This window comes from Mercenaria mercenaria, chromosome 1, assembly GCF_021730395.1.
Source record: "Mercenaria mercenaria strain notata chromosome 1, MADL_Memer_1, whole genome shotgun sequence".
Classification (NCBI taxonomy): domain Eukaryota; kingdom Metazoa; phylum Mollusca; class Bivalvia; order Venerida; family Veneridae; genus Mercenaria; species Mercenaria mercenaria.
In genome coordinates this window covers 98,100,168-98,119,013 of record NC_069361.1, presented here as the reverse complement: position 1 = coordinate 98,119,013, position 18,846 = coordinate 98,100,168, and the positions used below count along the sequence as shown (strand labels likewise).

Here is an 18,846-nt window from a genome sequence, read left to right as displayed (position 1 = left end):
AGATCAAAGGAAAAACTTGTAAACACTGTAGAGGCCACATTTATGACTGTGTCTTCATGAAAATTGTTAATCTTGATGATCTCAAGGTCCAGTTTGAATCTGTGTCATGTAGGATCAAAAACTAGGTCACCAGGTCAAATCAAAAGAAAAGCTTGTTAACACTCTAGATGCCACATTTATGACCATATCTTAATGAAACTTGATCAGAATGTTAATCTTGATGATCTATAGGTCAAGTTCAAATCTGGGTCAGGTGGTGTCAAAAACGAGGTCGCTAGGTCAATCAGTGGAAAGCTTGTTAACACTATAGAGGCCACATTTATGACTGTATCTTCATGAAACTTAGAATGTTGACGATCTTTAGGTCAAGCTGAATCTGGGTCATGTGTGGTCAAAAACTAGGTCACCAGGTCAAATAAAAGGAAAAGCTAGTTAACGCTTTAGAGGCCACATTTATAACCATATCTTAATGAAACTTGGTCAGAATATTAATCTTGATGATCTCTAGGTCAAAAGGTCAGGTGAGCGATACAGGGCCTTCATGGTCCTCTTGTTTTATTTACTGGTCCTTTATTACCTTTTCGCAGCTGACACTGTATCTCATAAAAAGTATATCTAGGTTCATCTATTGAGAGCCGTGATATTGTGTGATCATCTAAATTGAGAACTTTTACAGCATTTCTTTCAGGACATTTGACCCTATTGGCCTTTTGCTCCAGTCAAAACTAAATATCTCATAAATTGACAATTTTCAGTAAAACTTTGCAGTATTACAAAGGACTCATTTATGTATCATCCATGTAAAACAAAAGTTTCTTGCTTGTCAAACTTCTTCGGAAGCGCGCGCTTGTTATTCTTTTTAGAATGGCCCTTCCATTTGCACTACACAAAAAAGACCCCATTAAAATTTCAGGGACACTTGATTGTACCAGCCTGGTCATCATCTTTAATACTTAGGTTTGCATTTTCACTGAACTTGGATAGAAACCATTTGATACTGCGATACACTTAATGGCCTTCAGTCATGGAAAATCTTCACAATAAGCTGTCTTGCGACTTGTAAAGGTTTTCCCATATTAAATCCTAACTGCAATCATTTTACCAGCAGGAAAAGTTGTTGTCATCTTTACATGTATCTGGCAATGGGAAACTTTTAAAATATAAAAGCAAAGTGAATGTATGAGAGATTATTGTTTAATTGTCAATAAAGAAGCAAAGAAATGGTACATACAGATGAAGAAGCTGAGCTCAATGAAACTTCATATAACCAATCTGTTCCTCAGATACCAGACTTAGTAAGATACAATTACATATTTGCTGTTAAAAACAGTTGCAATATTAAAATGATTTAAAATGTTCTTACAATCAGTAAGAGAAAAACAAAGTCGTGACCATAGGTGTATTAACTAGTGCTGTTTTACTTGTAAACACACTCACAAGTTGTAAACTGTAAATTCAGACATACCGTTATTGTATTTCTGAAGCTGCTACAATCCGGTATGAAATATTCTGGCATCAATATTTGTATGGAACCGGTAAATTTATTAATGTTGACATTGTTTGCATTTATTACATTTGAATATCTAACTAAGCACTAGAAATGGTACCCATGTCATTGTCTTTGTAAAGTCTAGCTCTAAAAACACATCATCATAACTTGGGCAGGTCATTACACTGTACAATTAAAACTTGCACAGTAAATATATTTGATTCAGAAAAGCAAAATTTACAAATGGCTTTCTTTCCATTACATCTATTTGTGACTTCAACCAATTTATGTTGAACATAACCCACAACCTTAAACACAGCTATAAGCCCCATCCTTTCATTTCCCATAATGAATCCCCATCTAAATTAAGTAAACTACCATGAAATAATCACAGCTCTATATATATATATGGGACATTCAAAGTAAAATATTGTTGTATATACAACACAGACTTAAATTGTAAATATCTCTGTCATTGTCTTATAAACTCATTTGATATCATTATTAATAAATATGAATCAATATTAATAAATATTAAATTAGGTAACCTAGGGTTGACCATCTATTAATTTCAACAATATCATTGGGTATAATTCATTTCAATTACATTTTAACATTATATGCTAAAGTTTTGAGAAATTGATTTCAATGTAAAATAGATGAGAACAAAAGCAACAATGTTCAAGATGAAATATACAGCTGAATTGTGCATAGTCTAGGCACCAGTACATATGCAGTCTAGGCACCAGTAGACTATAATAAAAAAAAAATGTTGGTGTTTGATGGTTCACTACATGAAAGAATAATCCATATCCCAGGACACGGAGGTATATCACAATGTTCCCTCACTTGTCATGGTTTCTTGTTTTGCAAGGATTTGTGTGCATCTTAGTAACAAATTAAAATCAGATGGGAAACAGACAGAAAAAGGGTCTGTAGTAGTACTCGTACATATTTTATTTGGAGGCAATTATAAAGGCATAAAATAAAAAGTTACTACCAGTATGTACAGTTTCTTTTAAATTCTTAGATTTGTGACACTGAACTTTTTGCTGCTTTTTCAATTTCCTGTGGTTCTTTTTTCTATAAAGAATATAAAAATTCAAGTAGGACAAACGTAAATAGGGACAAAAAGCTGTATTTTCTAGATATACTGTAGAATATGGAGACAATGCAAAAACATCCTTGGTTACTGTTGTTGTTAGAAACTGAGATACACCCCAAAATTGCCTGGACAACCATTTATGAACTGAATCTAGTTTCCAGATACATGTAATATTACCATAAATCTAGGTGTTACTTGAAAAGAAAAAAAAACAAAAAAAACGTAGTAAGCTGAACAAAAACTTGACTTATTGCACAAATGGCTATAGTAACTAGCCAACTTTTAAACAAGGAACACATCTCCAGGGTAAATCAGTAGCTTTATCATGAAAAATACTTAGATATTTTTTCTCCATGAATCAATTTCTGTTTACTTTGAACTTTATTCTAAACATAAATGGAGTACAAAATGAGGCAGACATTAAAGCTCAGTAAACCCATACCGAATGTTACTGGGGATACGTATACCATCTATTTCCTGTAAAAATCAGATACAAAATGAACTGTGCTTTATAGTGGATCTAGTAGAACTTTTGACTGAAAAAAGGTATAGAGAATATATACGTTAGAAACAAGAGCACCGCCTTGCGGGTGCTGACGCTCATCTGATTTTTTTTGTGTAATAGAAATATTGTCCTACCCATGATTTTCTAAGTCTAAAAAGGGCCATCATTCTTGCAAAAAGCAGGTTAGAGTTATGTTTCTTGATGTTCAGTGTCCACTTATGATGGTGAAAAACTGTTGCAAGTTTAAAAGCAATAGCTTTGATAGTTTATGAGAAAAGTTGACTTAAACATAATACTCAACCAAGAAAATTATTTTCTAAGTCCAAAAAGGGCAATAATTATTGCAAAAAGCAGGATGTAGTTATGTTGCTTGCTGTACAGGGTCAGCTTATGATGGTCAACAAGTGTTGCAAGTTTCAAAGCAATAGCTTTGATAGTTTAAGAGAAAAAGTTGACCTAAACATAAAACTTAACCAAGAAATCTGATATTTTCTAAGTCCAAAAGGGGCCATAAATCTTGCAAAAAGCAGGATGGAGTTATGTTTCTTGCTGTACAGGGTCAACTTATGATGGTGAACAAGTGTTGCAAGTTTTAAAGCAATAGCTTTGATAGTTTAGAATAAAAGCTGACCTAAACATAAAACTTAACCAAGAAAACTGATTTTCTAAGTCCAAAAGGGGCAATAAATCTTGCAAAAAGCAAGATGGAGTTATGTTTCTTGATGTACAGGGTCTGCTTATGATGGTGAACAAGTATTCCAAGTTTCAAAGCAATAGCTTTGATAGTTTAGGAGAAAAGTTGACCTAAACATAAAACTTAACCAAGAAATCTGATATTTTCTAAGTACAAAAGGGGCCATAAATCTTGCAAAAAGCAAGATGGAGTTATGTTTCTTGCTATACAGGGTCAGCTTATGATGGTGAACAAGTATTCCAAGTTTCAAAGCAATAGCTTTGATAGTTTAGGAGAAAAGGTGACCTAAACATAAAACTTAACCAGGCAACGCCGACGCCGACGCCGACAACCGCTCAAGTGATGACAATAACTCATCATTTTTTTTCAAAAAATCAGATGAGCTAAAAAATGTCAGAACAACATCCTGATTTACCCTACAACACTAATTCTTAACAAAAGATACATGCTGGTCTACTTAAAATGTTTATATAATTGAGCCGTGCCATGGGAAAACCAACATAGTGGCTTTGCGACCAGCATGGATCCAGACCAGCCTGCGCATCTGCGCAGTCTGGTCAGGATCTATACTGTTCGCTAACGGTTTCTCTAACTGCAATAGGCTTTGAAAGCGAACAGCATGGATCCTGACCAGACTGCGCGGATGCGCAGGCTGGTCTGGATCCATGCTGGTCGCAAACCCACTATGTTGGTTTTCTCATGGCGCAGCTCATATGTACTAACCTGTAAATATAAACGTCTTGAATAGCATATACAGTAAACAAGAAATCAATATCAGCCCGTACAGAAAACATGAACAGTTTTATATTCCAATTTCTGGTAAATAGTGATGGCGTAAACTTGACATATTGACACCATCACCAGACTCTGGCAAAAATCTACAAACATAACCAAGCTCTCGACATACAAAACGAAACATAAAACAGAACAAATGATAATGGCACAAATACACTAACAGTTTAACGAGAAACAACAATTTATAAAACTCAGATATACAACTTCTGGCCGGATAAAATATGACTGTCATTAATAAATCGAGCATTCAGATTCTGTTAAAACAAATTTTCTTGAGGACACAAATCCCAGAGCACAGACAAAACACAAAAAAGATGTTAAAAAATGTACTGTTTATCAGTAGGTTAGTGGGAATTTCATGGACTCGGAACAGAAAGCTGTTGTTCCTCAATATTAAATCATATAATAACTCATTGTGTTTTTTAAATATTTTACCAAAATAAATGGAGAAACCAGGAAACTCTATTTTCTTACAGACCTATGTAACATTCTTTCTGTGAAGTACTAGTAATGAATTTACAATATAAGCAGAATTACACTATGCACCAGGTATAATGATTCTATGTGCATATTTACATCATGTCAGAGTAATTTGTTTTCAACAACATTGCCAGTTAAGCTTTTACATTTTTTTAAAGTCAAGCATGTTAATTCATCTTCTAACAGGATGTCCAACAACAAATGAGAATCTCCATTTATTAAACAAAGCAAGAAGAAAGCATATGTATGGTGATTTTACAGCAATGAGCAAGTTAAACAATACATATATGTGAAATATCATAGACTGACGATCAATGGTGTATAACAGATTTATAACTCATTATATTTTTCTAACAGTAAGTAGGCAAGATCTAGTTAGTGTATTACATATACGAACCATTTTATCACAGTTTGCTGCTTAAATATTGCTAGCCCAGAAAACACTTATCACCATTTCAACTTTTACAATGAACAGAATTTCCCTTTCTAAAATCTAGTCTATTCCTTTTATTTCATTCTAAACTTGCAAAATAGAAAGACAGTGCAAATATCTTCCTAGTAACTACAGCCCCAGAGTTTTATAATTGACAATGCAATCTATAGAAAATTTCCTCCTACACCCAGTAAAGCTATTACAATGGAACACTATCATAATTTAAAACTAGAATATGGACAAAAATCCACCTTGCTAGATGAGATCAAGGCAGTTTTATATACCTTAATTTTTAATTTATTTTGTCCTACATTTGTAAAAGAATGGCAACAAAGTTCTAGGCTAGAACAATTATGACTATCAATTATTTTCCAACTTGCACCATTAACAATCATACCCTGTCAACATCTGACCACTAACACCAGTTTTATAAATAATCACCCTTCACTTTTTAGATTTCATAAAATACATTAAAAATTCTAAATTGATTTCTAGGACAGTTAAATTTTGTGATTTAATCACAACCAATTTACAATGCCACAATGAAAAACAGAACACTACATATGAGCCGCGCCATGAGAAAACCAACATAGTGGCTTTGCGACCAGCATGGATCCAGACCAGCCTGTGCATCCACGCAGTCTGGTCAGGAACCATGCTGTTCGCTTTCAAAGCCTATTGGAATTAGAGAAGCTGTTAGCGAACAACATGGATCTTGACCAGACTGCGCGGATGCGCAGGCTGGTCTGGATCCATGCTGGTCGCAAATGCACTATGTTGGTTTTCTCATGGCGTGGCTCATATTATGCACATGTTAAGGTGATACACAGTAGTTCTCATCTGTATAAGCTAAGCCATATGATTATGCAAGTTGAAACTCTGTTCTCTTCATTACATAAGTGCTTTGCAAAACACTGGTACAGAGAACTAAGTTTTTGCATTAACAACCTGACTGACAGAAAACATGGCTTCAGTATATCTCCCTATACAAATACTTCTCTTACTGAACTGTACAAAGCTTTACAGGAAATGTCAGTTTTACTTTAAGCTCAATACCACAGTAACATCTTGTAACTGCATGTCAATCCACAGAACGAAATACTGACCCTATAAAGAAAGAGAAGCTAAAAGGATAAATCTGCTTACATTTCATCATATCATACACCATATCAGTACTCAGTGGTGTTCTGATAACACATATGGTTGATCAGTTTTTCTATGTAAAATTACACACATTGACCGAAATATCAGAAGGACATATGAAAGCATTAGAAGTCATGATAACTTCATGTTTCACATCTTACTTCCGTGTATCTACTGATACAGTTGTCATGTCCTTCAAACTGTACATACCAGTATATGAAGGCAAAAAAAAATCTTCCACTAGACCATAATACATCAAGTAACAAATATACAAATACTTTGTAAAAAGCAGTGCCGCTATCTAGGCTAGAATATCTATTCCTTATAATGCTACCTAGCTACAACTTTAATTTAAAATCATTTACATCTAAAGAAAACAAAAAGAAAATTACTTCCCCTAGGCTTAAAATGTATTTTCTATAAAACACGTCCAAGCTTTATAACCAACATAGGGAGCATTTAATCTAGCTGGAAGAAATTCTTACCCTATGAACAATTTAAAACTGAAAAACTGTTAGTACACCATTTTTTTCCAAAATAAAACAAAAGGAAACTAAGGTATAAAATAAGATAACTAAAATCAACAAAAATAAAAACTTAGAAGGCTTTCTCTTGGTCCCAAATTTCTGTTTGAGGTTTCAATGTCAATTGAATAAAATGTAACACATTTGCAGAAATTGATTGCATAGCATAAATCCAATGTCTACAGATTTTGAAGAATCCATCAATGTGCACGAATGGTGTCAGCTGACACTAGAATGAACATTAAGTGGCTGAGACTAGCTTCTTCTGATGTAACCATAGTGATGAAGTCACCTTAGTGATGTCACACAGATGTTCCCGCTTCATTTAAACTGCTTTGTGAACTAGCCTGAAAAAAGAAGATAATATAACATGTAGACTGTGCAACAAGTTTATAAATATTTCATATGATATCATTCTTGCATATAATAAGTGCAATATAAAATCGAGAAGGAATCAATTATTGTGTTTATATAATGAAAACATTGGCATCAAAACTGAAATAGAGGGACAACATTGTGTTGTTTTTCAATAAGAGCAACATTATAACACAATCTGTTTCTTGTCCATTGAGACTATCCCAGTGTGTCCGAAAAATAAACTCCCAAGTAGGACAAACAATTAGGTTGAATATTTTACTACATTATTATTAATTTGCAATTAAGCACCTGAAAATCTGTCTTTAAATAGAAGAATGGTATAAATGGGAAAGTAACTCCTGAGAAAACATATGCATCACATACTGGTACCATTTTTTACTTCTCTATGTTTCGTATGTAATAAACAATGCTAATGTACTTATATAATGTACCTGTGAAATAATTTTGAATCACTAAAATGTCAACTGTAAAATAATCATATACATTTTTCTTGTTAAATACAAGTTTCTTGATCAATTAAGCATACAGACACAATTATCTTTGAGACTTAGTCATGCAAAATACTTGGAACCCCATCTGAAACAAAGTTACATATTTGGATTTAGTTTATTACGTATCTTCTGAATGTTTTCAAAAACATTTAAGTACACTTACAGACCACACCATTTTAAAGATATAAAAAGCAAATTGATTTTTACAAAATCTGCAAATATTTCAGATATATCTTATATATTTAAAGTATTTCGACTGTCTGCGTGTCTGTTTTTCATTTTCTTTCACAAGTTTTCATTGTACTTGCTTAAATAAACTTTGCAAATGGAATTCTGTAAGATTTGTGACTACTTAAGATATGATTTGAAAGTGCACTAACTGTTCTTTAAGACAGTGACAACAAGTAACTAACAACAGAATTACATCACCAAACACTTTCTGACACATCTCTTGTGTAATACAACATTAATATCCAGGGGAGAAATTCCTGTACCAATTTTCATTCCATTAAATGACAAAACTGTTAAAGTCGAAGTCAAGAAACCAGTTACGTATTAATTCATTTTGTACCAATTATGCATTCTGATAAGAAAGAGGTTTTGAACAGAGACAAAACTATTCCCGCTATATCATGCACTTTCACCATGTATCTGTTTTATAAGTAATAACATCTTCCTGTTTATATAATGACTCTGTCTGTATTGCTAACTCTTTCGAAGCTTCTAGTAAAGTATGTTTAGTTACTGCCAATTCTTTAAAAGCGTAAGAAGACTGCAATCAGAAGGCAAGTGCATGAAAGCATTAAGTGACCAGGGGACATAACTCAGTTTTACCTTCATCTCATTACTGTCTACAATAATATAAGGATAACCTTATGAACCTGTTTCTTCCTTTTTTTCATGCATTCCTAATCAATGTAACTGCTATTAACCATGACAATATTCATTGGCTTTGATTAAGGAAACATTTGAAAGAGTTTGTCAACTTTTCGTTTTTGAAAACAAAGATTAACAGATAACTAGATCTCATACATTTATATCAACTAAACTCTATAAATTTCTAGTATGTTGTTTACACTTTATTTCTTTCTACACTGATAGCGTTCTCTGTAATAACTTTGAAATGCAGGAATAACAAAAAAAAATATATCAAAAATTATGTAAAACATATTTATAAATCACTACCTTTATCAAAGTGCATTAGAACTGATTACAGCTGTGCTATACGACTGTGTTTGAAGTGTAAAATAAATTAAGAAAATGTAAATTAGAGCAAAAGTTCTGAGTTGACATATTTATGAATACTTTTTCTAACCAACTAAAAGAAATTCTGTTTGGATGTGGTAATTTAAAGGGATTTCTTGGTAATGTGCATATATGTGGGCTTTCAACAAGTGCTCTCATAAATATTTGTGTACAAAGTCTATAATAAGGATCCTGTCTCCTTTTTAGTAAGGGATATTTCAGTTAGGGATGTTCCAAATTCTCTGACAGTTTAATAGTATCAGTAAATATTACGATCTGCCAAGTTACACCAAGCTTAACATATCTACACTATTTAATGTGACCTAAAAGCTCAAAATAATGTAATAAATATACTATGTTATCAATTATACAATTGTTGTACAACTTTTTGTTTTGCTAAAACAGCAATATGGTACAAAGAAGCATCCCCTGACAATAGATTACCAGTTTTACTCACCATAACACCTAATTGGGCCTGACCAAAGATAAAACAGTACAAATATCAATTTACATGCTGTTTTCCTGTGTGTGTTTTTTTTTAATAAGCAAAATGATGTATTTTTATTTTGTATGCTACAATATCAATTTTCTTATCAAGACAATTAAAATTCATAAGAAAATCTATTTAAATTACTTAAAAAAGCAAATAATTTGCTGTTAAGTTGTGATGCAATAACAATTTAAGTGGAGAAAAACTTGACAAAGATAAGGGTCAGTTTGAAAATTTCACCTACCAATCGCTGACTAAGGAGTTTATTAGCACTAATTTCTTTTTCTAGCTGTTTTTCCTTATCATGTAATTTTGTTCTCAGCTGTAAAGGTCAGTAAATAGTACATCTATTAGTTGATATAATATAAAACAAACGTGAAGCAGGATGTATAACAGCAAACAGAAATTTATTTTACAACACTCGAAATAAAATGTACTACACTTCCCACCAAAGGTATGTTTACACAGTAATTTAATCTAGAACTCAACAAAATACAGTTCAACCCAAATAACTGTTTAAAATTGTGAAAAAAGATGTGAAAATAGTCCCAAATTCAAGATTATTTGTTATCCTTCTAGCCATCTTGGATGGCATCCAAAATTTAATTTTGTTACAGATTTGGACAAGATGACAAACTTACAAAACTTTCAGGAGAAACAAATTAATATTTTCTCAAAACGTTGTATAAGGTTGTAGTTATAAAAATATAATCGTAATTTAGCCTCTGACTTTGCTTATTACAGTTTATATGAAAGATGCAAATTTTTTGTAAGTTCCATATTTTACTTTTTGTTATTTTCCCCAATCAAAACATTCTATAAAATTAACAAATTAAACTTTCCTAAATGGATTAGCAGTGAATCATTTTTCAAGCATATGCTACATCCATTTCAGCTTTTAAGAAAAAAGAACAAATGATATCGCAAAAATTTAGTTTCAAATTTCCATCTTGAATGGTGACTAATGATAAACATATATTCTGGCTGCTTTTATTTCTGCAGCTCTTGTAAGTTATGGTTAAGCTGTTTCAGACAGCTCGGGCCTCCTATACTGCGAAATCATTGATATTCGTGGGGGACTAATTTTCGTGGATTTCGTGGTTGAGTCAATCCACGAAATTTAATCCCAACGAACAAGTAAAATTCCCATTCATTTTATGTTCAAAAGATGAAATCCACAAATTCATATCCCCACGAAATTGCCGTTCTGACCAAAACCACGAAATTTCATGCCCACGAAATCAAATGATTTTACAGTATTCAAATATCCCTTTGAAGTAATATCCCATCATTTATAATGACATATGAAAGAACTTTTTTCTTCTTCATGTGGTTCACTTGACAAAATTAATAATTTTAAGCAAAGCACTGTTTTCATTTCATGTTAGCACATCAAATCTACATCTATTTGAAAGCAAAAAAGCACATTCAGCTTAACTAGAAGAATGTAAATTTTCGTGAAGTGGGACCTTGTAAGTCAGGAAAGTAAACATATAAAACCCTCAAGTAAAAGGTTAAGCACATTATATCTCACATATCAAGTGAAACTGCTTACTTTATAACACAACATGAAACTTCTTCAGGAACAAAACTAAGATTCCTAGAAGTTAAATCAGGTAGATATGTCCATAAAATATTCTGTTTAAAGACATTAAAAGTAAGAAGTATGTGATTGTTGTTTTTAAGTAAAATCTTTTAAGAGCTACAGCTTTCATTCCTAAACATATATCCTTTATTCTTTGCCTTCTGCTAGTTACTATTAACCTATGAGAAATAATTTCTCTCCTGTTTGCAGTGTCTTTTTTTGTGTGCTGCAAATACAATTGTATATTGTAGCATTTCTTCATATTTCTCATGTACATTACTAAATATGCCTAACCTTTTACGGTATGTAATATATGTATGTCAAATATTGACACTGTCCACAGCAGTAGCCAATCAAAGCACAAAAAACCACACAAATCAAACAAGATATTTTGTGTACAATCCATTCAGGTTTGTTACTTCAAACTGTATACTTACATCTGGTGGAAAGTGTAGAAATAAAATAACATTTAATTGGAATGAGCTTACACAGATGCTCAGCACTTTGTCAATACTTTAAACAGAACCAGTCAAAGCAGCTTCATGTACACCTTCTTATTTTCAATATAACTTTATTGTTTCAGGCTAACACTTTCTACTCTACAGTAACTACAATTACATTTAAAGATCTATTCAGCAACTTTCTGCTGTCTCAAACTTCAGACTTATTCTTCAATGTTGTACTAATTCTTTCTTTTTTTTAACAAAAACATTTTATCTAAAGTTAAGAATGACTCAAATTTTACAATTTTTATTTACATTTTGAAAGAAAACATTAGGGACGAGCAGTATTCATCCATGCACAGGTTTTATCGTGTTAACTGACAGCCAAAAATCTTGTTCTTTATAGGTTGTCAAAAGTAATACAAAATGTAACACAGCCTAAAAGGGAAATTGTTCATTCGACTGTTAACCAAAATTGTCTCATCTGAATTTGCATACATGTACAATGCAATTCTGTCAGCTTAATACCATGTTTGTACAATAACATTTTTATTATAGGAGCCTCTCTGCTTTACTAGGTAAACCTGGCATTTAAGGTGAAGTATAAAATATTATTATGGATTGCATACACAGTGCGCATGTTTTTTTTTATAGTTTTTTTTTTTTTTACAAAGTTTTCATTATTTATATATAAATCATATAGCAAGTTTGTTAAAGAGTAAATAATAAATCTGAAATTTTCAACACACTCGTAAATGTTGCTGAAATTTCAATTTTGAACAGCATTTTTTTTTAGTGTGCAAGACATGCAAATGTTGAACAGGATCAAATGGGCAGATGGAGCATGCACTTAGTACAGCTGCTAGTTTTTAGTGTACATGAACAGAGTATAACTGTTACTGAGGAACTTATAGCACACTCACCAGTCAAAGTTACCTCTCTAAAACAACCAATTTATAATCGGATCATTAATGATAAATGACAACATTTGTTAATTTGTACATCTACATGTTGAAGAAAATGCATACATATCTAAAGTTGTCTTTAATATCCCATTTATCTATATTATACACAAACACTTCAAACCATTCTTACCTGTTCCATTTCTGTATTTGAGTCATTTGGTACTGTTGTTGAATTCTGAAATATACAAGAAAACAACTCTGAAAATATTAACACACTTTGTCAAATGTTGTAAAGTTTTTTTTAGGGTTCAGGCCACACTAACAGAAAAAGTCTTTCCACAACATTTATAGTGAAACTGGACATGTGCCTGGTTCAAGAAACACAATATATCAGTAACTGAACAAGAAAAAGAAATATTTTTATGACAGGGGAAGGAGGTAGGAGGGTTAAATCCCAAATAAAACCCAAGGTGCACAACTTAGCAACATTCCTAACTAGTTTCATTACTTCAAGTAAAATATTTTTGTCGTATGTATTTTTTTGGAGGGGGGGGGGGAAGGGTGGAAGGGTGGAAGGGCCAAAAGAAAATCCCGAAGGTACCTAGCTGAGAGAACACATCTAACATTCAAGCAGCTAGCAGGATAGTGTTCTTACATAAAAGAATTAAGACATCTATTGAAACATTACTGAAAATACATCACAACAGCTCAATAAAAATTCTACCACACATTTTTTGTCTTGTTTATACAATGTACTGATTAACATGTACTGCTTTTAATAATCATTCTAGATTTTCAAAGAAACAAATACATGAATTTTAAATTAAAACTGCCTTTATATATAATATTGACAATAAGATTCTAATTTCAAACATCAATCTTATTTGGCTAAATTATTTGTTACCTTTGGGTTTAGCACTGTTTTTCAACAGTATTTCAGTTATGCAAATGTGGAAACTTTACCAGTTTTCCTGTATTCTGCACCAGTACTAACTTATTCTCTGCAGCTTACTGCCAATATCCCCACATGAATCAGAGGAGGAGGACAAATGACTTCAGACACAATGCTTTTCATCAACTGTCAAAACATATGCCTCATCTGGGTATCAAAGTCATGACCCTCAATCCACAGATCTCCAATCTCCTTACTGAGGTAAGCATGTGGACTTTGACTTAACCAAGTTTCTAGATTACTTTGCCCTTACCTGGTGTCCATTTCCGGTTTGCATTTGCTCTTGTAATTTCTTAACGAGGTTCTGTTCCTGGGTTAGTGCATCATGTCCTGTCTTTATGATGCCATTCAGTTTCACAATCTGTGAAGCCAAATCTTTATTTTTCTTCTGTTCTTTCTCTAATTGTGTCCGCAAATCTTCTAAATCCTAAAATAGTGTGCATTCTTTTTTTAAAACAAAATTTCATTAAGGGCTCAGTCATTAGATTAGCAGTTGACTTATTTCTTACTTTGTGTATCATTACATCTTCAGTCATATAACCATTTAAGATTAACAAACATTGCTCAAAGCAGACAATAAGAACTAAATAATGTGTAATACAGTTTTTATAACACTGAAGGCTAATTTTTGGCGCATCATTAAATTAGTTGACTTATTTCTAACTTTTTTTTTTTTAGATTTAAAGTGTTAGCAACACAATTATAGGTCATATAGTGATTTTCCAGCTTTTGATGATGGAGGAACACCCCAGGTGTCCCTCTGTGCATTATTTCATCACAGGCGGGCACCTGGATAGAACCACAGACAATCCCTAAGCCAACTGAAAGGCTTCCTCACATGAAGAATTCAATGACCAGAGCAAGGCTCGAAACCATATTGGTGAGTGGCAAGTAATTGGAAGTCAGCAACCTTAACCACTTGGCCGTAGAAGCCCCTTATACACAGAAGTATAAAGGGCCATAAGTCTCGTCTTCTTCAAGCAATATGCTTGAAACTTGCAGGTCCATTTTCCTAAAGCAAATAAACTTTCTACCAAATATTATCAAAATCCTTCACATCATATAGACTCTGGATGGAGAAAACTACAAACATAATATATAAACATAATATATAATATAAATAAAATTCAAAGGGCCATCAGTCTTGTCTTCTGGCTAAAACATGCCAGGCAGCATTTCCCTATAGCAGATAACCTTTCTACAAAGTTTTAATACTCCTAACCATGTCTTAGATATGAATCTTAACAGACTGACAACAAATGGATGTATACACAAATAATATCCCTTTGTCATAGATAATGAGTATCTAAATGTATAAAACAATGTACTTACATTAGTTATAACAGTAATATTGGCACTAGATTTTTTCAATTCTACTATCTGGATATTGTACTCTGATAATTTATTCTCTGCCTGAAAAAGATCGAAATATTTTAAAATTTACAATATAAAATTACTTTAAATGTTTCTCTCTTTTCCTGCATTTCATGACAAGGTATTCTATACATAAGATTATATGAGCCGTGCCATGAGAAAACCAACATAGTGGGTTTGCGACCAGCATGGATCCAGACCAGCCTGCGCATCCGCGCAGTCTGGTCAGGATCCATGCTGTTCGCTTTTAAAGCCTATTGCCATTAGAGAAACTGTTAGCGAACAGCATGGATTCTGACCAGACTGCGTGGATGCGCAGGTTGGTCTGGATCCATGCTGGTCGCAAACCCACTATGTTGGTTTTCCCATGGCGCAGCTCATATATCTCATGAGACATTTGGAACTGAAATTATTGTATATAGTGCAATGTCACTCAAAAGTTAAAGTCTTTTAAATAGAATTACTTGAACTTCAATATTTTTACTAATTTTATCTGTAGTATGTCCAATAATGTATGTAAAATGTGCATTGTGATTACACAAGTAAATTTTGTTAATACCTGCTTCACTTGTGACTCTAACTGTGAACATTTTTCTTGTGATGAACTCAGTTCTGTTTCCAGCTCTGCTACTCTCTCTTTCATCTGTGTAAACAATAAACATATTTCACTCTTGTTTTTTTTCCACTGAACAAGATGAGGCAAAAAAAGCCTTCAACTGCACCTGAATGCATGATGTAAAACAACACTAGTTTGAAGACCTCATTCTAAGACATAGTTTGAAAGAAATCATGAAGTTATTTCATGGAACACAACATTCAAGGGTTTTGGCATTGAAGGCCCTTACTCCAAGAGGAAATCGAACATTCACATATAATTAAGAGCGATTATATATAACACAATAGGCAAATAAATATTACCGGACACAGTAATAGGCATAATCATTAAAGGACTATAACACAGGAATAGAAAGATTAGCTGCTGTTGTTACAACATACATTGTTTGAATTCCCACCCCCCCCCCCACCCCCCCACCCAAAGTTTTGTTTTCTTAGTTGGGTTTAACATTGCACCAACACAATTCTAGGTCATATGGCGACTTCCAGGGTTTTGTAGTTGTGCCTTATCCTCTGGTGTGTAACCCTCCTAGGAAAGGTGAATCCTACTACACTGTACTTTATATATTGCATGTGTTTACCTTACTTGTTTCCTATTGTATTAATATATAGACACACTGTAAATGTCATGGAAAAAATAAAAGTAAAAACAACTAAATAGCTATTACTGAAGCTGACTAACCTCCATCCCCTCCCCCACCGATTCAGGAAAAGTAAAACATTATGATAATGTCCTTTGATCTTCAAGTGAAACCTTGACCTCAGACCTAGTGACATGGGTTGTGTCTTCTATACATCCTCTTGATGAGATAAACAATTGTACTAGTATTATGAAAATCTTTCAAGCAAACAAGACAATATGGAGTGGACAGAAATTCAAGATATTTTATGTTTGACTTTAATGTAGGACTAAGTGATCCCTGTTATGTGCTCTGCACTTTGTCTTGATGACGCAAGCAACTGATGCTAGTTTTATGAAAATCTTCCAAGAGGTTTAGACTATATGAAGCAGACATGAGGATAAGCTAAATGATCTTGACCTCCAAATGTGTCACTGACCATAAGACTTTGTCACCTTGGTCAAAAGATATGCATGTAATCTTAATGAGATAATTAAATGAAGCTTGTTTTATAAAAAATCTTCCCAACAGCTAAGAAGAACTGATACAAATTATAGACAGACAGATATGTACGACTACAATATAGCCCCAACATGCTTTGTATCTGAAGCTATAACAATATCATATTTCATCTACAGGGAAAAGCTAATATTAAGTAGAGTATCGAGCAAATCAGAGCTGTTTCACTGAACAAAACAAGAGGACCATGATGGTCCTGAATCGCTCACCTCTTCCCACATGAGCCAGTTTTGAGTATGACATCGTTTTTTCTATTATTTGACATAGTGACCTAGTTTTTGAGCTCATGTGACCCAGTTTTATACTTGACCTAGATATTATCAAGATAAAAATTCTGACCAATTTGCAAGAAGATCCATTGAAAAATATGGTCTCTAGAGAGGTCACAAGGTTTTTCTATTATTTGACCTATTGACCTAGTTTTCGAAGGTAGGTGACCCTGTTTTGAATTTTACCTAGATATCATCAATGTGAACATTCTCACTAATTTTCATGAAGATCTCATGAAAAATATGGCCTGTAGAGAGGTCACAAGGTTTTTCTATTTTTATACCTACTGGCCTAGTTTTTTAAGGCACGTGACCCAGTTTCAAATTTGACCTAGATATCATCAAGGTGAACATTCTGACCAATTTTTATGGAGATCCATTCACAAGTATGGCCTCTAGAGAGGTCACAAGGTTTTTCTATTTTTAGACCTACTGACCTAGTTTTTGACCGCACATGACCCTGTTTCGAACTTGACCTAGATAACATCAAGATGAACATTCAGACCAACTTTCATACAGATCCCATGAAAAGTATGGCCTCTAGAGAGGTCACAAGGTTTTTTTATTATTTGATCTACTGACCTAGTTTTTTTAAGGCATGTGACCCAGTTTCAAATTTGACCTAGATATCATCAAGGTGAACATTCTGACCAATTTTTATGGAGATCCATTCACAAGTATGGCCTCTAGAGAGGTCAGAAGGTTTTTCTATTTTTAGACCTACTGACCTAGTTTTTGACCGCACATGACCCTGTTTCGAACTTGACCTAGCTATCATCAAGATGAACATTCAGACCAACTTTCATACAGATCCCATGAAAAATATGGCCTCTAGAGAGGTCACAAGGTTTTTCTATTATTTGGCCTACTGACCTAGTTTTTGACGGCATGTGACCCCCTTTCGAACTTGACCTAGATATCATCAAGGTGAACATTCTGACCAATTTTCATGAAGATCTCATGAAATATATGGCCTCTAGAGAGGTCACAAGGTTTTTCTATTTTTAGACCTACAGACTTAGTTTTTGATGGCACGTGACCCAGTTTCAAACTTGACCTAGATATCATCAAGATGAACATTCAGACCAACTTTCATACAGATTCCATGAAAAATGTGGCCTTTAAAGAGGTCACAAGGTTATTCTATTATTTGACCTACTGACCTAGTTTTTGATGGCACGTGACCCAGTTTCGAACTTGACCTAGATATCATCAAGATGAACGTTCTGACCAATTTTCATGAAGATCTTGTGAAATATATGGCCTCTAGAAAGGTCACAAGGTTTTTCTATTTTTAGACCTACTGACCTAGTTTTTGAAGGCACGTGACCCAGTTTCGAACTTGACCTAGATATCATCAAGGTGAACATTCTGACCAATTTTCATGAAGATCTTGTGAAATATATGGCCTCTAGAGAGGTCACAAGGTTTTTCTATTTTTAGACCTACTGATCTAGTTTTTGAAGGCACGTGACCCAGTTTCAAACTTGACCTCGATATCATCAAAATGAACATTCTGACCAACTTTCATAAAGATCCCATGAAAAATGTGACCTCTAGAGTGGTCACAAGCAAAAGTTTACGGACGCACGGACGGACAACGGACACTGCGCGATCACAAAAGCTCACCTTGTCACTTTGTGACAGGTGAGCTAAAAAATGGGATTGGGCAGGCAATGAGAAACACTGAAAGAGTAAGTAATTTTCTCCTACTTCTAACAGAACTACATAAATATTCCTGAACACTATTGATATATATTACCAATCATTTCTAGTGTTATTTCTACAGCGA

The 18,846-nt window shown here is 33.5% G+C and overlaps 1 protein-coding gene across 9 annotated transcripts in view; it reads right to left on the bottom strand.

Annotated features, from left to right (window-relative positions):
* Positions 1 to 1,178: 1,178 nt before the first annotated feature.
* The window catches only part of LOC123564089 (ribosome-binding protein 1-like), a 59,374-nt gene continuing 41,706 nt past the window's right edge, over positions 1,179 to 18,846 (bottom strand). For 4 of the 9 annotated variants that reach the window (XM_045357390.2, XM_053518109.1, XM_053518118.1 and 1 more), the window contains 7 exons: positions 15,591 to 15,674; positions 14,990 to 15,070; positions 13,911 to 14,084; positions 12,896 to 12,940; positions 10,017 to 10,094; positions 9,740 to 9,757; positions 1,179 to 7,515 (listed from right to left, as the gene is read on the bottom strand). In XM_045357390.2, the coding sequence (XP_045213325.2) occupies positions 7,471 to 7,515; positions 9,740 to 9,757; positions 10,017 to 10,094; positions 12,896 to 12,940; positions 13,911 to 14,084; positions 14,990 to 15,070; positions 15,591 to 15,674 (525 nt within the window). In that variant the 3' untranslated portion in view covers positions 1,179 to 7,470. Of the gene's footprint in view, positions 7,516 to 8,871; positions 8,889 to 9,739; positions 9,758 to 10,016; positions 10,095 to 12,723; positions 12,741 to 12,895; positions 12,941 to 13,910; positions 14,085 to 14,989; positions 15,071 to 15,590; positions 15,675 to 18,846 lie in introns of those variants that run through there. The other 5 variants (XM_053518108.1, XM_053518124.1, XM_053518102.1 and 2 more) reach the window with 5 other exon arrangements.